This window comes from Antedon mediterranea, chromosome 6, assembly GCF_964355755.1.
Source record: "Antedon mediterranea chromosome 6, ecAntMedi1.1, whole genome shotgun sequence".
Lineage (NCBI taxonomy): Eukaryota > Metazoa > Echinodermata > Crinoidea > Comatulida > Antedonidae > Antedon > Antedon mediterranea.
This window is the reverse complement of record NC_092675.1, coordinates 19,910,576-19,935,447: the sequence shown is the minus strand read 5'-3', so window position 1 is coordinate 19,935,447 and position 24,872 is coordinate 19,910,576. Positions and strand designations below refer to the sequence as shown.

The following is a 24,872-nucleotide window of genomic DNA, read 5'->3' as shown; positions in this document are numbered from 1 at the left end:
CTAGCCAATCACATTCATGAAATATATAGCGACGTGCCTGGGGACACGCAACACCGAATATTGCAGCATCGTCGGCATTCTATCCAAATGCGGAAGAAGCCGGTAGTTGAAAACTAACCTAAGATTAAGAAGTTGATTTACAAAACACAAACGACAGAAAGGTAAAGTTTATTTTTTTTAATTTGTGTTTTAAGCCAATAAATGATGAGTAGGAAACTAATGACATAGAGAAAACCTAGTTAGTTAGCTAGGCTAGGCCTACAGTATACTAGCCTAGTCTATAAGTACTGTGTGTATGCATGATAAGTTATCCCGCTCGGACCATACTAGCCTAGTAAGACCCTAGGTAGGTTAGCTAGTACATGTAGAGTAGGCCATAGATTAGCTCAATAATTTTGGTTACAAATGTGTAGAAAATGCTGTGCATAATTTACATAATTTGAAATTTGTAAAATTTAAAACTTTTTATTTTACAGATGCGACGAAGAGGACAACATTCTTCAAAGCAGGGTAGAACAAATGACATACATTTTGATGATGACAAATTTTACCGACATGGACATGGTGAATGGGGTTTTATAGCCGTCACTATAATGTATATCGCCCTCTTTTCTTCAGTATATAGTTTACACTACCAATTTCCAGCAGCTCGCAAGTTAAGTACAGATGATAAGAATGTATTTATTGAAGAGGGTGCGCGTCAACACGTAGCGTTTCTAGCAAACCTTGGTCCACATCATGCAGGGTCGCATGAAAATGATGTCCTAGCAGTTGAATACATTCTCAAAGAAGTTAGTAACATTCAACAACAAGCAAACTCAATCCAGAAGATAGATGTTGATATACAGCGCCCCCAAGGGTCATTCCTTTTCGAGCGCTTTGATGGTTTCACTTCACATTACAAAGGAATTGTTAACATTGTTGTGCGTGTACGTGGGGTTGCAAAGGAGGGTCAAGAGAGGACCAGCTTGCTGGTCAATGGTCATTTTGATTCAGCACTTAGTAGCCCAGGTAAGTAGCTAAATGTATTGTGGAAAAAACACCAACCAACCAATGTTTTACTTGGGTACCATAATATTATATTATACCTTATTATAATGGGACCAGCATTGAACTCTGCTTAAAATTATTTAATTATTATTTTTCTTTTAATTTCATAAACTATGGATAAACTTTATCATGCTTGCTTATAACTAAGTCTCATTTGAGGCTTAGGAAGTGGAATTGAAAGAGTCATGAGTTACAACCTCATGACTCTTGGAAGGCAAGCATGTTAACCACCAAGCTACATCTCCACTAGACTATTGAATGTTACTTTTTTATCTTCTTTTTTAGGAGCAACTGATGATGCAGTCAGCTGTGGCGTAATGCTTGAACTTATCCGTGTCTTATCCATTTCTCCATCCCTTCTGCAACATGATGTCATTTTCCTTCTAAACGGTGCTGAGGAGAACCTGTTGCCTGCTAGTCATGGGTTTATCACTCAGCATAAGTGGGCAAGCAGCATTAAATCCTTTGTAAATCTTGAGGCAGCAGGTGCTGGGGGAAGAGAGCTTGTTTTCCAAACTGGTGAGTCAAGATGTTTTTAGTTTTGTGCAATAGTGCTTTTATCTAATTTAAAAAAAAATGTGTATCTCTATCTGAAAGCGTTGATTGTTTTTATGTTGATGGGACCCTTCAGGATGTAACTCCCTTTTGTTAGAGGGCTATCCCAGTACAATACAAAATGATTGCATTTTTTGTTTTGTTTTTAGCTGTTTTTGTTCATGTATGGTATGGTATTGAAATAAATTAAATAAAATAAAATACCTACTGTAACATACATGCATATGATAATTTTGTTTTTCTACATTGAAATATATATATACTGTATACCATTACAGTGAACTCTCTCAATACCAGACACTTTTATTTGTTTTGTGTTATATATATTGAGCTTAATATGTCTGTATGTTAATGGTATTTAAGAATTTGGGACCTTTTGGATCTAGGAGAGTTTCCGATTTTCAAAGAATAAAAAAAATATTTTATGAGAGTTGACTGTACTGTACTTCTTCAAGTAATTTGTGTTGGATGGGACGCATTTTCCAGCTAAGATGGTCATCCATCAGAAGAGTGACCATTTATAAGATCAACCTACCAAACCTTTTTTTTTTCGATAACCTTTTTTCCTCTCAAGGTCCACAGAATCCATGGTTAATTCGTACATACGCCAAACATGCTCCTTATCCATTTGCTTCTGTTCTGGCGCAAGAGGTGTTCCAGTCTGAACTTATTCCGTCTGATACAGATTTTCGCATCTTTCGAGACTTTGGGAAAATTCCAGGTATAATTTGTCATTTTTTAGTTTACATATTGTTTTATAAATTGATAATTTCCAATTATATACCACTGTTAGGACCAGGTCTGTGCTTAGTATTTGGTCTAATTACACTGTCTGTTTTTTAATTGGTATATTATCTTTTGGCTTTAATACAGGTTTCTGATGTAATATTAGGGCTTAAAATAATTCTGTAAACCATGTTGGATATTGTTGATAATTCGAAAATATGTTTTCTAATTTTATTTGTTTATTATTACAATGATTTTACTTGAATGATTATTTCGTTGCTAGGTATTGATATTGCATACATTAGCAACGGTTATGTCTACCACACAAAATATGATGATTTAGAGCACATACCTGTAGGATGTATTCAAAGAGCAGGTAAATGATTTGACGCTAAAATAAGATGAGCAAAGATGATAGACAAGCATGTTAGTGATGAATGATCATATTGATTATGATGTCATCATCATGGTTTGTAACAATAAACCTTGTCAATATGTGGTATTATTATGTGTAGTTTTGCCCATTTCATTTACTTATGTTATTTCCAATGTCTGAATGGAATTTGATAACTTTATGTGGGAAATGAAAAAAAAATAATAATAATAAAATAAAAGTATAGTTTTTTCCCTCATCAGATGATTCAAATGGCTGAGCAGTTAGGCCAGGGGCACCTTTTACCATATTTAAAAAGCCAACAATATCGGCATGGGTTCAAGGCCGACTCGCTTTTAGTTCCAGTGGTGGAACAAGTCTTCTTGGATAAAGACTATAAACCATAGGTCCAGTGTACCCAGTTTGTTTGTGTGTACAATTCATTATTCGAGACGAGTAGGGGGTTACCCCGATGAACTGGTTCACAAAATAGCCCCTGCATCATTACCATCTATCTGATAGGACAGTGATTAATTTACTTGGTAATGGTAATCTTTGACCAATAAATACATAACATAAAAATATCTTCTAATACTTTTTTCTTTAAATTGTAAATAAATTTGTATTGTTTTTTAGGTGATAACGTGTTATCTCTTGTACATGCTCTTGCCAATTCGTCAATCATGATAGACCATACAGAGGAAGAGAAGTTTGGATCAATGATATTTTTTGACGTGTTGGGTTTCTTCATGATCACATACACCTCTCAAATCGGCAAGATATTAAATGCTTTGGTGGCAACACTTGGTGTTTTAAGTATTATAAAGAAATTCAGCAAAGGTATTTAAAATTAAATTCTTGTCACTTATCTGCTTTCCACAAACCACGGAAGACAATTTTAAAATTAAAGTTACAATATTTAGTAATGTTTTGTGGACATGGCTCACTGGTTTATAGTCTTCTTGCAGTTTTAGATGAATTGAAACAATGAATTAGTATGTATGAGTAATAGATTTAAAGTATACGTTTATCAAATTCATTATTTTTAAATGTTCTAATATTGAATTTGATATTACACAAACCGGAAATGGTGTTTTTAGTCTGTGAGTAATAAACCAAAATTGGCCTATTTCTTTTAAAGAAGAGTGCTACAAATCAAATACATTTATTTATTAGACAATGGTACATTCCATAAACCATGTGTTTTTATTAAGACATGCTAGAGGTAACTTAAGAGGTGGAAACATAAAGGAGAACATGAAGCTAAGAAGTTGAAAATGAAACATACAAGTACTGTATAACATACCTGCATAATATACTTATTCATTTATATTGTCTTATAGGTAGTAGCCAGCAATTAACTGTAGGCTTACTATTGAAGGGGCTAGCTTGCACCCTAGTGGCAGTGGTGTTAGCAGGTTTGAGTGTAGTGATGATGGCAACAATTCTGACGGCCATTGACAGACAGATGGCTTGGTTTTCAAACCCATTGCTCTTGTTTGGTTTGTACTGGTTACCTGCAGTCTTCTCTGTCATATGTTTTCATGATTATCTCAAGTCAACTACATTCCAGGTATTAATTATTTTGCATAATTAATAATAAACGTAAACAAATGTTAGTCTTTCTTTAACATAGTTATCACTATTACAGTATTACCATGTTTTTTTATGGCACAAATTAACAAAACATCATATGTACAATTTGGAGTTGTTTTCTTTTATGGTTAAAATAAACATAAACAAGCAAATCTTAACATGGTATAAAGCTCTGTTTACACTATCAAACGTGTGACAAAAAAATTAGATGCGCCCATATATGGACGCATCACACTTGTCTTGTCAAACTAGTTTGATAGTGTAGACAGAGACACACTAAATAAATACTCAGCCTAATAGAGGTTTGCTTTCATTTTAAATGTTCTTAATACTTTGAACTAAGAAAATAAATCTGCCAAAGGTTGTGGTACCAAACATATAGGCCTACTTATGAATGGTGAGGATGTACCATGTGTACAGAAATTGATGTTACCATTGATACCAAATTAAAACCCACCTAATTTAAATCATACAGCCTCCAATAATATTTTCAGTTTTTAAATTTGTTTTGTAGAATCTTTCCAAATCCTGTCTTGATGCCTTATTTTTTGATGTCACTATGTTACTATGGTTAGTGTTGCTTCTAGTGCTGACAATCATGAAGTCAGAATCAGCCTTTTATGCCATGCTGTGGATTGCTTTACCATTGTTATTTAGAAATATAGTTTCTAAATTTACAAACAGTTTTGGTGAGTGTTTGCTATTTAATACATTTTAAGATTTTGTTATAGTCTAAATATACTATACACTTTAGTATTTTATCTCTATTATTCTATATAAGCTCATTATTTTTATCTCTAAATAGAAATTATTTAAGTACAAAACACACATTGCAAGTTTCTTTCCGTTTATATAAATTTATATATTTATGATATTTAGTATTATTCTGTTAAATGCAAAACAAATTGCTATCCAGTGTGAATTTCCAGAGTTTTTATTGTAAAGTTACCAAGTAGAAGAGTTTGAATCTCAAATTACATTCATGAATGCTATATAAATACCTAGTGGGTCCATCTACAAAAGTTCCCTGCTGGACCAAACTCAGCGTATGGAGCCTGAAAATTAATTTTGTATATAAATCCAAAGGCAAATTACTGAAAAAATGACAATTCTGTGGGTATGGCTGGATCTCAATGGAGATAAAAAAAAAAGCGACAAGCTAAATCAAAATAAAGTAAAACAACCAGAAACGTAAGCTGAGCTTTCGAGCAACACTAGCCCTTCATCACTGCAAGTGAATTTTGTATATAATATATATTTTATATATAATAATGATAAACAAATGATGAGGTTGGATATTGTAAAGTTGTTTTTTGTTTGTCTTTCCTGTCTTGCAGTAACTCCATTGCTAGTGGCTGTTTTCATCCCACTCACGCTGTCTATATATATATTCTTGGTTACACTTGAAACCTTTATACCCATTATGGGTCGATCTGGATCAGAGGTTAACCCTGAATATTTTGTTGGCACTATAGTGTTGATAAGTATACTGGTGTGCACAAGTTATCTGGTATGTTGTATTTATTACTTAAGGCTGTTTTCCACTCTTTGCTCAAATTTAACGTAACTCACATTGAGACAAAAATTGTGATACCTTTTATTATTTTCCACTATAACCAGCTGCAATTTTTTTCTGATTGCGTGTCTCCTGCTCTGTTCGATTTGCATGTGTGAAACGTATGAATAAATTTGTCTAGTGAAAAACACTTTTTCAATGAATTACTCTTGTAAACAATTTTTTCTGACATTTCAGACTGGACTTATTTATACAGCAAGAAGTTGTACTGTAACCAAGTATGCAATTTTACTATTGATCTTAGCCTCTTTAGCAGCCACTTTCACTCCATTTGGCTTTCCTTTCTCGAGTAATCCCAGCAAAGCAGCTCCAAAAAGGCTAATTCTTCAGGTAATATAATTTATTTATTTCAACGATCATCATCTACTAATTATTTATAGATAAACATTATATAAATTAACATGTTTATCGTGGTGTTAATAATGATTATGATCTGTATTGTTTGAAGGTTTGCATGGCGAAATCAAATGTTGATATAAAGTTTGCGGTACACCACGTGTACAGTCAACTCTCCCAATACCGGACTCTCTGAAAACCAGAAACTCTCCCAATACCAGACTTTTTTTGAGGACCAAAAGGTCCCAAATTTATATTTACCATTAAAAACACATTCCGAATACCAGACTTTCCGGAAAACCAGACTTATTTGGCCGGCCCAAAGGTGTCCGGTATTGGGAGAGTTGACTGTATTAGTTCTGAAAAAAACTGTTGAGTTTCTCGACGTTTCGATCAATATGCTATCCTATCAGAAACAATGCTCTTCTATAGCAAGTTTCCATTCACTATTGTTCTTGAGAAACAATAATCTGCTATAGCTAGTTTCAATCCCTCCCACTGTGTGAACTTGCCATTGTTTCTGGCTTTCACACCAGTCCCACCCTTTCCACTTATATTCCAAGTTTCCTGGACTTTCTGTATTCTCACTCCTGAGGACAATCAAAGCATATTGATCAAAACATCAAGAAACTCAACAGTTCTTTTCAGAACTAATACACGTGGTGTACTGCAAACTTTATATCAAGATTATGATCTGATATGGCGTAATTGTAAGAGATTATGAGAGGGGCATGGGTCGAGCCTGGGACGTGCTGCTGATCCTGTGTAAATACATTACAGTGAACTTGGCACACTATTAAAAAATATAATAGGGGACCATTTCCTGGTGTGCTGATCTGGGAAGGCGCTACTCTTTTGGATACCATGGTTTCATAGAGGGCATAATCCAAATGGTCTCAGTTTATGTTAAGCTTGAAGAATCGATTGTCACGTCGATTAAGTTAAGAAATTTACTTTGAATGATGTGGTGAATGGCTAGAGGAAGTGTAACAATACTTTGTAAATATCAAAACATTGCATTTATAACTATTTATTTACAATTACATTATTAATATTATTAATTGAATATCTTTTGCCACAGCATGTTAACAGGGATTTTTATGATAAAACTGGCACTAGAGTTAGTGGTGACTCGACGCTTCATCTTATGGTTATGGATAACTTAGGAATAAAGGATCTGGAGCATATAGCAGGCCTTGAATCACCTAAGCTTGCAGTCTGTGAGGCTGACCTACCATATTGTGGCTATCCATTCTATTTCTCTGTTAGACCGATGCTAAAGTAAGAGCAATGATTATCATTTCTTTATCAATTTGGTAGAATCCTTTATATTATTTTGTGGGAGATCCATCCATTCAGCCTTTCTTTCTTACCATAAGTGTAGTATCCTGCGCCACATAAACCTGGATTGGAGAAATATGTATTTAAAGTTTAGTTTAGTGTGGTAGAAAAATAAAGAGAATTTCATATGAATATAAAAATGTGTTGTGATCTGTGCATTTAATGTTTTTTTAATATTTGTGTCTATTCCCCCAAAACAGCAAATATCACAATAAAATTATTAATATTTTACTTATTATTTTGTACAGAAAAAACTTTCTCATACCAGCCTCAAGACATAATCATGATTCCGTTAAATTGGATCTTGTTTCACGTATCAAGACGGGTTCACTTCAAAATTTTACTTTCAAGTTTACAGGTTAGCTTATAACTTTTGGAAATATAAGTATAATTTAATACAGTCAACTCTCTGAATACCTGAATCTCTGAAAACCAGAAACTCTCCTAATATCAGACTTTTCTTGAGGACCAAAGGTCCCAAATTTTTCTTTTACTATTAAAAACACATTTTGAATACCAGACTTTTCAGAAAACCAGAAATATTTGGCCGCCCCCAACGTGCCTGGTATTGGGAGAGTTGACTGTAGTATAATTTATAATGAAAATGGTTTGTAGCAAAAAAATGCTTTACCACTGTAAAAAGTATAATTATTATCAAGTTGGTTGAAAATGAATATTTTAAAGCCGGAGTTGCCCTTTAAATTTTTTAACAAAACGTTTATATTTATGATTTTGTTGTTTGTGACTACTATTGTAGGAGTAGAACACATGACTGTGTATATCTCACCTAAATCAGGCAGTACAGTACAGAACTGGTCCCTAACACCACAAGTGCCACCAATGACTGGGGATGGTGATGGTGGAAGTGTGTACTTTATTTACTATGGTGGTGGCTATGATGTTCAATCATGGACTATGTGGTTGCAATTACAGGTGAGTGTGTTTGTTTGCTCACAATGTTATTACACTACTCGTTTATTAGTACCTTTTTTAAAACACCTGATTGTATTCTTGCAATTTGATTGGTTAGTGTAATTTGGAATTTGCCCTACCTAAAGCCTGTTTTCCTGTTGATGTTAGTCGACGCTATCATCATTAATCGTTAAAAATTCAACGGCGATCGTTTGAAAACGATCAAGTAGTTGAAATGATAACGATAGCGTGAACATTTGATTTCCAGCGTTGAACGTTAAAGTTGAAAACTCATGTCTTCTCTCTCGACGTCGTCGTAACGCGAGAAATGAATAGAGGATTCCGCTGCCTCTACTAGTAGTAGGCTCACTAGGCATACTAATATCTTTATACTAATGGTTCTTCGTTTTCAGTAGACTTATCCTAGCCCAAATAGCATTTTGGACTAGGCAGAATACTTAAACCTACCTAGTATCCCCACGCCTACTTTCCGGAACATCATTTTATATTCACTTTGGCAAGGCTAGACAAAGTAAATGTAGTCAGCAGAATTTGCCATCAATTATGTAACGTCATGTACTGTATCGCCAAGATGATTGGTCAGTTCTTACATTTTAGCGTTGCGATATCGCTAGAGTTGAACTGGAGTCAACTCTTGCGATTGTCAACAATTGCGAATTGTAGCGTCGTTTACTGTACATTGCCAACGTTTTGTATCATCATCGTTAATTAAAAAAGTACCCTTTCCCGTAAATCGTACGTAGGAGATCGACGATAGCGTCGAATAACGTCGACAGGAAAACAGGCTTTACGGAAAAGTATTGTCTAATGGTCATCTATAACTGTTCTACCCCACATCTATAGTTGGAGCACAGTCTTTTTTAATGGCCTATCTGCCCAGCCTAGCATTTGTCAATGATTTACGATAGATGCATTGAATAAAAATAGGTGTGTTATAAAACAAATAACGATTTTGGTACCTGAAATGGATCATATATGAAGACAGTTCCCCGGTCCTGATTTTAGGGTATGGTAGTGGCACAACTCATTTCTAAATCTTCTGTTTTATTCAATATTCAAGGTACCTGATGAACTGTCTGATAAAGATGACATATTTGACATTGCTGTAAGTGGTTTTTATGTCCATGCCAAGAAATCAACCCCAGAGCTGACATCCTTTATGAACCAACAACCAGATTGGGCTTTTACTATTCCATTCATATCCACTTACGATGTCTGGACCTTTTAAAATGAATAGAAAACACATTTCTAATAATTTTATTTTAAAAATGGTTTTAAAATAATAAATACATAATCAACAGAATATGTTATGAATTAATTATCAACATATACAGTAGAAAACCACAGTATAACAAAAGATAACATTTAAATAATTTTTTAAATAAAATATTAATTGCTGTTGAGCTTACTATGCAATCTTAAAAATCATTATGAAGCAATTTATTTATACTTTGATAAATTATTAAATAATAATAGATATTTAGGTCTCTATTTCCATTTTCCTTTTCTTTTCAATCGTTAAAAAATGAGGTACGCTAAATATCTAAGGTAATTTTGGGGTTTTTTTTTCAATTTTTTACAGATTTTCTGTTAATGCAACTAGTAATTATTAAGTTAGTTCTTATAAAATAATATAGTAATATGTATGTATATTTTCTGTATTTTGTCACAAACTACTAATCATGCAAAAAGCTGTGCTTAATTAAATTTAAAATCATAATGTACACTTAATTTAAAATAAGAATATATTTAATAAATATAATATGTGAAGTAGATCCTTGGCTAAATAGTGAAACGATAAATATATAACAATTGAATGCATAGTTTTTTTATGTACCATATATTCTTGTGTATGGTTAGGTTTATATAAGCATGGATATACATAGTGCCTAGTGTTATGAAACCCCAAAGCATTGTACACTAATACAAAAGGACCAAAAAAAAAATGCTATGCCAAAAAATTAACATTTCTTTTTTTATTGATTATTAAATTTTAAAAATAACATTTCGCAACATAAATTCCAAGTTTTATTTTACACAGTAATTAAAAAAAAAAAGATTTTAAAATTATTATGAAAATAACATTGTCTGAAATATTTGTCCAACTTTTAAACAGTATTAAGTTTATGATGGGAATGGTGTTAACATTATTACCCCTGTGTGTTGGAAATAATTGCATTAATTATGAATTATTTATTTTACTACTAAGATTTTATCGAGGCTGAGTACTTAGTTTTGTTATTTAACATGTAGGGTTTACTTATATCTTAATACATATTATATATATATTTCTACCAATGGTATTGAGTACTCTAACCACCAGACTATCTAGTAATTTCTTACTGCTATATATCGTATATATACATTATACCATGCCGAGAATGTTAAAGATGGTCTAATGGTTAAGACAGCTGCATATCAAGCAAAAGGTCCGGGTTCGAATCTCTCATGATCACAGATTTCCTTATTTTATCGTTTCAAATTAATTTATTAAATTCCAATATATAACCTGCCGATTTAGAATTAACTTTCTATGCCTACAGTAATGTGTTTATATATACATTATATATTTGTTTATGAATGTATATAATCAAATGGATAAAAAACTGGGATAAAAAACTGGGACAAAAGGACACAAAAAGTACTTGGGTCTAACTTACTTAAAGTAGACAATTCTATATGGTAACCTTGCGTAACCTTTATAATATACCATGGGTGTTGTTGTAAAGATGATATTTCTAATTTACATAAAGTGTAAAATACCATTTACTATTGTTATACAATAAGATTAAGAGGTTGAGTATTATATATATTGTGCTGTATAATAGTACTGTGTATTATTCTATTTTAAAATGTATATTCGTTTTATCAACAAATAATACATAATTCGGGGATAATATAACAGTAATATTAATGATTAACTTTATTATTAACTTTTTGAAGCCAATTTATTCTAGACTTCTAGAACTTTCAATTCGACATTCCATTATTTTTTATGCATATTTTTGTTTAATATTTATCAAATGTAATTCCTAGGCTTAAATCATTTGAAGCAAAAACAATAAATTATTTATTTCTGCTTTGCATGGCATCGAATATCTTTGCCTGATAGCTTACGACATACTACCTGTATGTATAAGTAACTATATAGTAATTAGTGTAGTGGGGAAATTGTTAGTGTATTATAGAATTAGTTAATTACTCATAGTTAATTTATGCAATGCAATTCTTACCGAGTTGAAATGTTAATATGCTTTGATAAATGTTGTGAGAGGGAGGAGGAAGAAGTGTTCTCTTGCATAAATGAAGTTATTGAATATTTATAGAATTTGATCGATAGTAGTATATTGGTGGTATCATGGGTGTGTGTGTGTATGCAATTATATAAAATGCTTTATTGTTAATTAGCCATATTTGTCGATTCTTTTTTATAACGCCCGTCTTCATGGAAGTTTGATTTATTTTACAAGAATCTTTCGAAACGTTCACACAACGTACGGGTAGATATTAATCGTTGTGGTATGGTTAAAGATATTCTACTTCGAAATAGACTAATTACACAGTGGTTAATTTTAGAACACCCGAATAATCTTAGAATAGGCCTATCTGTAGGTATAAAAATAAGCGACGACGTTCCGAAAGTTGCGCACAGTAGGCTCGTACGAAAAACATTTTATCCCGGGGCGTCAACCATATCCTGATTTGCTCTGATCACTTTTATGTTATATTCGCGAAAATAATATTTGAAAGACTAATAGTAATTTCTTGTGGATTAACTGCTACAGAGAAATAATTAACTTAATATGCGTATATATTTACTTTAAGATACGAACTAACTAATGTAATGAATTCACTAGCTTCTTTCAATGGATATTTGTATGTTATGTGTGAGATCATAATTTTAGGAATCATTGTTATAGTTTGTTTCACGGATAAAATTGATAAATCCACAAATTATTATACAGTAACTGTGTTTACATTTTCAATTCTATTTTAACCACATTCATCGTTGATAATATACAAGGATACACTTGTTAAACATTATTAAACAATTAAAATTATACGATTTCGGTATAAGTGTAAGTTTACTGTAAATCTTATAATACAGTTTAATTGTAACTCTGGGTTATTATTCTTTGATTGTTTTTTAGGGTGGGTTACTATTAGAAGGAGGGTTAATATTAGTGGGTTACTATTAGAGTTGTGGGTTACTATTACTAATCTTCAATTAGGCACCTGAAAATAGTAACCCACCCCCAACTTTTCCGGTCAGCAACTCAGCAAAATAATAAAACAGTACGAATAAACAAATTTGTTTGAACTTTTTTTATAAACTCAAAAACACTAACCCCCCCCCCCCCCCCACTCCCGAGATCAACATGCATTATCTTCCTATTTTCAAAATACGGCTGTTATAAACGACCAGTCTTCATAATGTCATTTTGTCAATAGTTTTTTTGATTAATAGTAATCCCCATGGGTTACTATTAGAGTAGTGGGTTGCTATTATTATAGATTGACTTATAAGGTGGGTTACTATTAGAAAGGGGTTACTATTAGAGTGTGGGTTACTATTAGAAGGGGGTTACTATTAGAGTGTGGGTTACTACGGTAATAGAAGAGGGTCACTATTAGAGTGTGGGTTACTATTAGAAGGGGGTTACTATTATAACTATTTACAGTACGGAAGTTTTACGGTATATGTTTTAGTCTATAACTTAAGTTAGCATTTTTGTTGTTCACTGATTACAATCATCTATTGTTCGAAAATTCAGTAATCACCAATTTTTGTATAAAACCATGGGATAGATTTCATGCGATACAATTGTATCGTCTGTCAACTCTTTAGTTTAGCTCTGAATGTAGGTCGATGGCTTAGAAAACTGTTAAATTCCAACCTGGTAGACCTTAACAGTGTAACGATTCCATTATTTTGTAAAACGTTTGTGAGTTTTGACATGTTTAGCCGTCGTCAGTTGTCACGGTGTGTATACACAAATTGTAGACTTGACCATAGCTATCCATCATCACCTATCAACATTGTATGGTAGCAGTTATTAACTAGTAACAAACGACAACGGAAACCTTCACCACACCTTTCGTCAACTCATCACCAGAACCGCGTCAATTCTAAAGTGGGCGTAACACTTAAAGTTTCCACCAATCACCTTGCAGTTTACCTGAACCGCGAATGCGCAGATCACTTTATCTCACTCAACACTTGTGCATTAGTGACGTTGATGACAATATTGCTTTACGAAGGCTCTTTTAGTGTTTAAAAGCTATCAAAACATATAAAAAGAGACAACTATCAATTGACAAGCGTTTGGCCGAGCTAATCTTTTGAACCCCAATTGCAAAGAATTCTCATCCCGTAGTTTTTTTGTTTCGAATAAACATATTTAAGTTGAGTTTAGACGTTGTAAGACGACTTTTTGAAGAGCATTGTTGCGTTTTGTTTATTGCAAACAAACCTAGCCAATCGTTTTGCGTATTTCAACTAACACTTCCTATTGCTTCGTTGTATTCTTTAAACCAACTGTAACAAAGCTAACAACATGGTCATAAAAGTGCTATCGACTTGACGTTTCGTAAATATCTCATTAAAGAAACATAGGCTAAACGCACGCCACGTTTCTTTCGCAACCACCACGAAAATTGTCAAATTCAAGAACAGTTTTTGTTTATATTTAATTCAACTGTATTAGAAAGTACGCGGTAAACTTCGCCAAAGTTTCTTACAATATAATATTGAAAGAAGCACAATTTTGGAAATTGACATAATTTCTCGAGAAGCAACCACAAACTCAGTTTTAAATACTTCAGCTTCATAAAGTAAAATGATGGACTATTCGCTAGATCAGTCTTCAATTGATGTACAAACTTTAAACATTCTTCGAGGACCATTAACAGAGAAAGGATCTCGAAAGCCGAAATGTGCCCGTTGCCGAAACCATGGTGTTATATCTTGGCTAAAAGGACACAAAAGACACTGCCGATTTAGAGACTGTAGATGTCCTAAGTGCAATCTTATTGCTGAAAGACAGAGGGTGATGGCGGCGCAGGTTGCCTTGAAACGGCAGCAGGCTGCTGAAGATGCCATAGCACTTGGGCTTAGGGCCTGCTCACCCGGGGGACAATTTGGGCTTATGTCAACTCCAGGGGCTTCTTATGAAGAATGTGACGCTAAGAAAAGAAAATTTGAACAAGATGAAGATGACGATCTTGATTATGAGGATGGTATGTTTTTATACTTATTTATAATTTTTAATTTTTTTTTCAGTTTTGAGGCTTACATGGTATGGTCGTAAGTTATGTTACAATTGAAGATAACCACAGTTAAAACTTTTGCTGCAGTTTTTACTGTATATTTATTTTTTAATTTATATTATATCTTCAAATCATGATTTGTATAGGGCCTATCATTTGTTGAAAGAAAGTTTGCCTACTTTAAACCTTAGTTACATTACGGTACATTTAGTGTGCCAAATTTTATAAACATAATAATTTATATTTAGTACTGTAACCCTTTTTGACAATATTATTAGACCATATTTCTAATTATTCACGTGCGTTTGTGTGAAAGCATAGTTTTAAGATGCTCCAGTACATCACTTTTACGTGTGGAAAATAACACAATGTACTGAACGAATACATACAATTTAATTTGATAAACCCATATCCATGAATTTACATCTAGGCCTACCGTACGTCTAAAACGGCGTGCTTCTATATTATACCATGGATATATTTTGTCCATGATTATACTAACGAAACAATAGGCTATTTAAACATGAATTACCGTGTATAGTTCTAACGAATCAGATAATCAAAATGTTGAATCAGTTTGATACTTTAGTATCATTTTAATCATAGGTCAGAGATCTCTACACCAACGCACTCTCAAAGTGTTTACCTTTGTACTGATAATGATAGGAAACAAATTGTTTGAAATCCGACAAAACAAAAATGACATGTTGACATAAGCCAACCAATATAAATATGAGTTTATTGTGAAATCAAAATGTCATTGTTTATGTATCATATTCTTACCTACGTTACTATGTGCATTAATATCTTACTTTGAAGGGTGTCATTCAAATCCTTTTAAATGATCAATTAATTTATTTAATCAATCATTTAGCCATTTTTTCAATAATCCGATAAATCCATAAATTGAATCTTCAACAATGAATCAACAATAAGTTGCATTATAAATTAGTACAATATTGTCATTTTGTAAGGTAGGCCTAAATTTATCGGGTAGCCCTAGATTTATCGGGTAGGCCTATATCTATCGGTTCGGTAGTTGAATGAATAATCCTATATAAATCGTCAGTTGTTAAATTAGTAAACCCTAAACAAAACGATTTTTTAATCAATTAATCAACTAATCATACTTTTCAGTCATTCAGTTGATTTTGTTTAAAATTCCCAAAAAAGATTTACCATACCTTTAGGCTTAGGCCTATTTTTTTGTTTAAATAAATGCATACCTCGTTATGCGTTTTGTACGTATTACAATCTAACTGGGTTAGATTGAAAAAAATACGATGTAAATGTTTAACAGCAAATACAACAAGATATCATTGTAGGAATATATTCCGTTTTTTTTCTTTTTAAATTGTTAATAAAAGAAATTGAAACTTTAGAATACACCGGTAATGTTATTAGTAATTGTTATGTATAAGTTGGAGGGCTTTAGCCTATGTTATATATTCAAATAAATTCTTATTCTTAGTTTGTGGTTGTTTTTAAAAGTTTTTGTCTCATACGGTACGGTTACAATAGAGAGTGGCAATGCGAAAGGAAACTTTCAATGACAATTTCAATTCATTCAATCATTGTATTCTTTAAGATTATTTAGGCTAGTCATATTCGTTACTTCAGTACCGGTATGTATTTGTGTATTAACCCAAGGGTTGATAGTAATAAAACAAAAGTGAGGCAAGCCGTTGATTTTATATTTCGAACTTTATTTGTTCATCGTCGGGTATGAATGTATTCTTGAAGATGAACAAATCAAGTTCAAAATATACAATCATAATGGCTTGCCCCGCATTTTTCGGAGTTTGTTTTACAGTAGATATCTATCAAGCTTATGTTTCCTCTAAAGTAAATTTGGTTTTTCGTTATTTTCATATGTGATATAAGCTTAGGCCCTTCCAGATAACTTGGTAATAACATTTGATGTAGGCCTACCCCTATGTGAGATAAATCCATCCGGATCGAGTAACGGAAATGAGACGTTTGACCACCCTCATGCTTTTAAAGCATTTCGATCCATTAGGCTTATGTACGGTAACGGCGAAGCAACCTAAATAAAGGCCCTGCATCTCAGCTATACATTCTCGTATAATATACGTAACAGTAATTTTATGATAGGCAAAATCAACTGTTATCGGCAACAATATTTATTCCATTTGTCGGTTTTGAGGACCTAAAGTGTTATGTTAATAGTGTTGTAATATTTAACGATAAATATATAGAGATTCATTGGCAAATACTTAGTAGACATTTTTAGTTAACTTTTTATATTTTTTTTATAATATAGGCCAGACAAGAACACTGAATTGAACTACATTCGAAGTTATACCACAAAAAAACATACAACAAATATAAAAAAAAACACTTCAATGAAATTGGTGACTGATTATAATTTACCTTTCGTTAAAAGCAATATTTTAACGAAACATTCTCACACGTATTGTAGTAGTATACTAGTAATTTACTACCCAAACTATTGAATTCAATCTGTTAGAAAGTTTCCATTAAAATCATTACTATTTATGACTCGTCTAGTTGATATTTTAACCTACCTCAAACAATAAGGCGTGTTCGACGTCTATTAAATCACATGTATAAAGTTACACAAAATCACCAAGGAACGTATTAATTAGGAGTCGCCTTTACGAACGTTTATTGTCAACCGTGATAGGCTAATTACATTTTGTATTGTGCCTTTCAAGATATTTAATCAATCAATCGCAATCATTAATGAGTTTATTAAGTTGAAATACCACCACACGGTATCGAGTTTAGGCTTTGAGATGAAATGCAACACAGTGATCCTACGTCGACGTCCATCGTTCTTGTCAAAACACTGTTTGTTGCGTTAATCTGGCAAATTAAGGAAATTATCTGTCAGATTAAGACACATTGATGGCTTCGTTAAATACGCTTGCATTTAAATCATCAATTAAATCTACGTAGAATAATAATGTACGCGTGCATGCGTAACACTTGCAACAGATTCAATGTTTGCTAACTGCCACTTTCGTTATCTTAAAAGTGATTGTCTAAACACACCATTTTGCTTCTCGGTACTGTTTCTTTCTTCCATGTTATTCGTCATGTTTTGGGGAAATGATAACTTTAGTTTCTTTAAGCTAGTTAAAGCAAATTACTTGATTTGATTTGAATTTATTAGGAAAATCATCATAAAAAATACATACAAAGTGATAACATCAATTACTGACATTACAAATAATAAATTTATAAAAGATTTTCCAGGATAGCCCAAAAAGCTTATTAGCTTATTTCCATTGGGATCCTTTTACTATCTATCTATCTTGTATGATTCTAACCCATAGGGCCCATGATAATATCTATCTATCCTGTATGATTCTAACTCATAGGGCCCATGATAATAATTCTTTCCCTTTTCGCGTTTGTTTTGTACATTATTATCTGAAATGAAATGCATGAATGAAAAAAAAATGTATTCATTTATGTTCAGGTTGGACTTTAATTTACCGACGTGTTAAAGTGTGGTTCTAGGCCTATAATTAAATTTAAATTATGTCTTGTAAAAACGGATACAAATTAAAGACTCCTAATATAAGTAACTATAATAATACTAATACAAAAGAAATGATAGATACTAAACCAATCGTCTTCAATATTCTATATCACGTGTTAATGTTACACTATTACAAAACGGTGGCCTATAATGATTAATGTTGTGTGGCATAATGTTAGAATTCCACTACGTATGCACAATAGCTATTCGTATCATAATCCTTCAATATAAAATCATTGCCTGTTTAATTCATCCGTTTTATTTGAACACCAAGACGTGGTCTAACGAAACAGGTCGCTTGTTTAAGAGTTAAGCAAACCGTTATTGGTAAATAGTCAGTTCTTTAAACATTTTAATATTGATCGGATTAAACCGCCACACAATCTCAATTACATGTTCCAAAATACAGCTAATAGAGTTTAAATGGATTAGCAAACTATTTAGACCAGCTCATTTATTGAAATCTCACGTTTTAAAGACAACTCTATGTTTGGTTTCCAATCGTTCTCAGGCTGTTCGTGTTCACACGATTTAAGGTAACATATTGTTGTTGAGTCAATCAATGAGATAAACGTTTCAGATCTCGACACAATGCTACAGTAGCCTAGTCAATTCACACATAAATATAGTTTAAATCAACAAACATTATTACTAGTATAGGCTTTTCATAACCAATCAACATCTGCTTTAGTAAACCGTCAAAGTACCCAGTAATTAGAAGAATAGAAACGGCTTAACGTATGAAATTCGTCGTAAGTAAGTTTGCTTTTGTAAAATCATTTCGATCCAAATCGTTCCCCTGTGTGTTCTAACGTTTCACGTTTCAGATATACGCGTGTGTTGATGAAGAAAAGAACCACGAGATACAAAATAAACTATCTTTTTGATTCAAAATACCCGGCGGCCGTTTCTTGTATTTATTTATTAACTAAAGGGTGGATTTGTTTATAATAGTTAAAAAGATTATATTTATTTTATACGGATGTATAGCGATATACATAACAATCTGTTGTAGTGTAAGTTTTGTTGACGAATTCAAACAAAGTAGGACATTAGGCCTACGGTAGCTGAAATATTAGATACGACGAACAGACAATCAAAACGACACGTAGTTTTTATGATTGCCAATAATAGTATTAATATATTAATATTAATTACAGTGATTTGTTATTTTGTTCGTTTTCAAATAGTATTAATATACAGTGATTTTTCAGTGTTATTTCTAAATAATTTATTTTGATTTGTTTACAGACGACAAACAAAACAGTGTGTTTGAAGACAATGATCACCATCAGCGACTGAGAAGTTCCCCTAAACATCACTGCGCTACATCTTCAACTTCACCACCATACACTAAAGACAAATCACAGTCTGACCGCGCCCATGAAGACGTCGTGCCGCCTTACCGTCCTGGCCGGTTATCACCATTGGAGATTCTGATGAGATTATTTCCTTTACAAAGAAAAACGGTTTTAGAACTTGTCTTGCAAGGTTGCAATGGGGATCTTGTAAAAGCTATTGAACATTTCTTAGCTGCAAAAGATACCACGATCATGAGCTCTAGAGACGGTCATCGAAGTAGTAAATTAGGTCTTCATTCACCACTGGTTTATCCTGGTCTACCCGGGTTAGGTCTGCAGTCCCCTACATCTAATAGTAAATATGCTAGTGAACATTTAAAATCTGCTTTTACGCCATTGCAACCGTCTGGTACTCCAGGGTCAAGTCTTCCATTCGTCTTGGCACCTCGAGCACCTCATCATCACCCTCTTACCACTGATGCTCTCTTAGGCCGAACGTCATTTTTTATGCCAGGGGCTCCTGGTGATTTGACAACAGCATCTGCTGCGAGTAGGCTTGGTTTGCCAGCCTTCTACCAAACTAGCTTTGCTGGAAAGTTGCCGAGTACTCCAGATGGTTACCCTAGGCTAATTTTTGCGCCTTATTCTTCATGTCCACCTGAATGTCTGCAATGTCCGCGACCCGGTCGTTTGGCAACAGGATCTCCAGACGCGGCAAAGTCGCCAGCAACTTTATCTGAAAGCGGACCTGTAGTAAATAGTACTGCAGATACAGAATGAATTGTAATTGTACAAATATAGGTAACCATACCAATAGTTGTGTATTAAACCAAAGATGTGATTATTTGAAATTAAACGTAAATGAACATAACCTGTATATAATAACGTGACGTAAGTTTAAAGTAGTTATTAAGAGACACATAAGGAGTCTGACGCGCGCCAAAGTTGGCGTCTATTTATCTTTTTTTCAGAGCATGTTTAGCTAAGCTGACGAGGTTCCGAAGTTGTAAAGTGAATTCCTCATCCAAAATGTGGCATTTACAATATTTATTGTTTGTCTCTTCTGTTTTTCCGTCACTGACGAAAAAATATAGTAAATGCAATATCTGTAATCTGTAACTGAAATATATTGACGGTGTAAAAGTGTTTTATAGTAATCTTTCAGTGACAAATCTACAATATATCGTATGGTTCTTATAACACAACAGTGGTAATCAAGACAATTGAATTTTGTATTTTAATTATTTAGTTATTTTTGTAGTTATTTTTATATTTGAGTATATATACCGGTAACTTTTTATTATAATACTAATATTTAATATTAATATTGTGCTATTATTTATTTATATCACGTTCAATTATTTCTGAATTTTACACTTTTAGACCTCATGTAAGTAAACCCTACCTTTCATAATGCTTATTTTGTAGATAGATAATATTATTTATTGTTACAACGTTTAATAATTTGTTGTTTCATGAAAAGAAACTGTAGGCCTACCGTAATAGTATACATTATATCTTCTCACGAGTTTAATGCCAAAATTGATATTTTTTTTAGGATACTTATGATATTTTCAGATTAATAATTGAAAGATTGTCTTTTTATTTCTCATGGGACAATATGTTTTATCTGTAATATTTTGTGACATTGTTACGCCATAGGAGCTAGCTATAATACCTCACACTCACTCGTGGTAAACTCTTTGTGGAATTGTAATTTAAACCTATCAACTTTGACTAATTAGCTGCAACATAATGTTGCAAGATTCGTTATAATCATAGAAACATTGCCAGGAATTTTATTCAAATGTCTAATCGTTTAGTAGACAGTTACCACCTACGTGCATTCCTATTATAATAAGTGAGTATCATCGTTAAAATGAAATTGGAGCATTAAATAAGTGAGATGAGATAGGTCGGCTACGCTAACCTGGTATGTTGTTTTTACTGTGGTGGGCTTCGGATATTTGCTAGTGTACCAACCGTCGTCCACCACGTTTTCAACCAGGATGAATTTCTACAAGCGACGTCTCAGTAACTATTTCTAGTAGCATGTTGAGAAACTTATATCTTTGTTTGTTAGTAAAATGCCACAGTTTCTGTTCAGGAGCCAGAAATGGTGACATATTTTGGAAGGTTAATGGCCGACTAATAACAGTAGAACTAGCTCAAAAGAGGTAGGCCTAACCCTTATTGCTGTATCTATACCTATTCCGGGACATGTTCACTTAAACTCACAGTTAAAGAATGAAATATAAATGTTATTTAGTACAATAATTATGTGTATTGATAACTAAACGGTGTTGTTCAGTATTGTATTGTGTCAACCTATGATTGTGTGATATTTAAGTACATAAACAATTTTAGTAACATGTAATTTGAAAGACCATAATTAATATTTCTAGCTTACTGTTTTAGCGTTTCATATATAGTAATTTTAAAAGAAACAGAGGAAGGAGAGAGGGGCCTGTACAATTATCACCGTATCTTATACTTACTTTAACCGTAATTAGCAACATCTAAACACAATTTCTATAATTGATTATAACTTGTGTTTAAAGTATTCCAAACTCAACTTCCTCGAAATGTGTTTCTAAACACATAAAAAAAATGTAACAACTTAAAGCCTTTGACACCTGGATTGGTTCAGGATATTAGAAATAAATGACTTAATAAAAGAAAAGTATATAATGCCTTCATTTGTTTAGGGTTTAATGTCTTTTGTCGTTTGTATCAGATACAGCATTTAAAAATAAATTATTTCTTCAATTTATATAATTTATATTTAGGTCTATATATATCTTTTATTATAACTCTCTATCAAACTAGTTTGATCAAAAAAGTGTGATGTGCTCAAATGTGGTAGTGATGTTCTCAAATATAGCAGTGATATGACATCATCGTGTCCATATATGGGCACATCACATTTTTTTTTTGTCATATAAAGTTTGATCGTGTAGACAGAGCTTAAAACATGTCCAACAGCAACATGACTTGCCTATTACAGGATCATAGGTGTTTCACGGTACTGTGAAAGTGTCGAGATTCATACCCACCCACTTTGATATTGGTAAGAAGCAAGCACTAGCTACAGTAACGCCGACCAACCAAAGATGTTCATAATTTAAAATTCGCTTTAAATAACTAATTATTTCTATAGGCACATTTAAGATTCAATATTATCAAATTTTAATCAATGGAATGAATTAACTTGATAAAAAATCGTAGAAATAAAAAATCATCTTTGACAGTAAGCACACATTTAGTTTGTAATTTGTAAACTAAACTCTGCTTTTTGTTCGAAATAAAAATAATTCATTGGTATCTTTACTTTTAAAGCAGTCTCTCTTTGTTAAAGAAGGTGCGTCCAAATAAGTATAAACTTTTAAAAGCTAAAACAAAATGATTAAAATGAATCAAAAGAAATACGACCAAAATCGAAACAAACGAACAAACAAAAACAACAGAAAAAACCAGAGCTAACTAAAGCCGATTTTCCACTAGGCGAATTTGTTCGCGCGAATCGAAGGCGTCAGCTAATACGCATGCGTAAAGAAGGATTTGGAAGATGTAAACATGAATACACTTGCGTACAAGCTGGCGCTTTCGATTCGCGCGAACAAATTCGCCTAGTGGAAAATCGGCTTCAGAGCACATCGTTTTTCTATTCCAAGTTCATAACTTAGGTCTAAATGAGCTATATAAATCAGTACGTATTTAATCCAACAGTATTTTTAATACTTGTGGCATCGGTAACATTATATTTCAATTTGATTATTGTAATAATTACATAGATGATGGTTCTTCCTCCAAGTTGTCAGCTACGCCGGTAATATTTCAAATGTATAACTTAATACACTATCGCTTAATTTGGAACAATGGAAACAGTATATTCATCTGATTGTTTCTCAAACACAAATTAATTCTCTAGATTCTGATAAGTATCTAAGCTTTCTTGATTGTGTACAGACATCTTGATGAGCACGTCACATTAGAATTAGACGTGTTTAAACAGTGGCCAAACGTACTCTGCCGCTTTATTAAAACTTGTTTAACGTTGAAACCGAAGACAGAAGCTTCCTACTCATCAGGGAATCAAATAGATAATGATAATCAACTATACATTTTAAACACCATGTTTGAGTTTGTTAGATGCTGTCGTTTGTAATTTCATTTATTACCATGTGTCCGTCTTCATTCAATTCAACCACAAAACAAAACCCGTTTAGGCCTATATTTAATATATTTAATAAATACTCAGTACAATGCCGACAATACTCACTAAGTTAATTGGTTATCCACACTCGTTAATCAATTGGTTAGAACAACAATTTTTATAAATAGGCCTACAGGGATTTCATTCAACTGAAGTCTTATTTAATTTCATACACTTTTCTGGCTTTGCACTTTTATATTATGTATATTGAATTTATTTTTAGCTTTTATCATGTGATTATATTATATTTAGTATAACGTAAATCATCGAATCTCATTGCAGAGGATTAAGCGATGTTGCCGGCCCCGTGGATTTGCTGCCGCGGCCTGAAATAAACATAAGCGCATAACAAAAGTATTCAAAATTCCAACGTGATACATTAATTTGGAAATACTATGAGTACAATTACGTCTAGGCTTAGTACTTTTGAACAATGTTGCACTGTAAGCTAGGCCATATGGGTTCTAAAGGCCCATCGGTAGCTGTCGTCATGTCATGAAGATGTGCGTAAATGTTAATACTAGAATACGCCTTTATTGTAAGCGAGCGTAAATGTTGTTGGTGTTACTGAATTACATCATATTCTCGTGCTATTATATATTATATATAATAATATATAATCATAATGTGTGCTACTGTTGTTAAAGCAATTAGGCTATCAATATTGATTATGATAAAACTAATTCCCAAAATAGTAAAGAGTTAACAATTTATATTAAAGTTCTCATGGAATTAAATCAAAACCGGCTGTTGCTTTTAAAGTATAAATTAATATATTACTATGGAATCACATAGAGTATGGATTCAATCCAATGAAATTGATTTTAGTAAGTATTCGGTGATTTAGAACAAGCTAGCCATAGGCCATGGCTAAGCAATTACTAACCGTACGTCCATCCATCCCCTAACCGGCTATAGCAACTCGACGAAGTAAGTTTAGATAAGGATTCCCTTCGGGAATAAAGAGTTATCGAAATTGATCCATTTAGTATTTAAAATTCCACATGTCTATTAGGTATTCTAATACATTCTATTCACATTGAACTAAATCCTTTTGAGAAGCTCGT

The 24,872-nt window shown here is 32.8% G+C and overlaps 2 protein-coding genes across 2 annotated transcripts; both read left to right on the top strand.

The window, feature by feature from the left end:
• The first annotated feature begins 87 nt into the window (after positions 1-87).
• On the top strand, positions 88-9,916 carry LOC140052462 (endoplasmic reticulum metallopeptidase 1-like). Its single transcript, XM_072098073.1, has 14 exons — positions 88-102; positions 477-1,011; positions 1,336-1,569; positions 2,180-2,326; positions 2,615-2,707; positions 3,341-3,544; positions 3,976-4,277; positions 4,815-4,989; positions 5,638-5,810; positions 6,054-6,206; positions 7,294-7,493; positions 7,802-7,911; positions 8,311-8,486; positions 9,547-9,916. Exons 1-14 carry the CDS (start codon positions 88-90, stop codon positions 9,712-9,714), a joined length of 2,685 nt encoding a protein of 894 aa, XP_071954174.1. The 3' UTR covers positions 9,715-9,916.
• A 4,349-nt stretch (positions 9,917-14,265) lies between these two features.
• On the top strand, positions 14,266-22,253 carry LOC140052461 (doublesex and mab-3 related transcription factor 3, truncated-like). The gene is made up of 2 exons (XM_072098072.1): positions 14,266-14,726; positions 19,540-22,253. Exons 1-2 carry the CDS (start codon positions 14,327-14,329, stop codon positions 20,367-20,369), a joined length of 1,230 nt encoding a protein of 409 aa, XP_071954173.1. The 5' UTR covers positions 14,266-14,326; the 3' UTR covers positions 20,370-22,253.
• Positions 22,254-24,872: the final 2,619 nt, after the last annotated feature.

Bases quoted from the DNA above. Each gene is read 5' to 3' on its own strand.
- LOC140052462 (XM_072098073.1), top strand. The intron at 1,570-2,179 runs GTGAGTCAAGAT...TTTCCTCTCAAG, and splicing joins AGAGCTTGTTTTCCAAACTG to GTCCACAGAATCCATGGTTA. The intron at 3,545-3,975 runs GTATTTAAAATT...GAAGCTAAGAAG, and splicing joins TATAAAGAAATTCAGCAAAG to TTGAAAATGAAACATACAAG.
- LOC140052461 (XM_072098072.1), top strand. From the start codon at position 14,327: ATGATGGACTATTCGCTAGATCAGTCTTCAATTGATGTACAAACTTTA. The intron at 14,727-19,539 runs GTATGTTTTTAT...ATTTGTTTACAG, and splicing joins CGATCTTGATTATGAGGATG to ACGACAAACAAAACAGTGTG.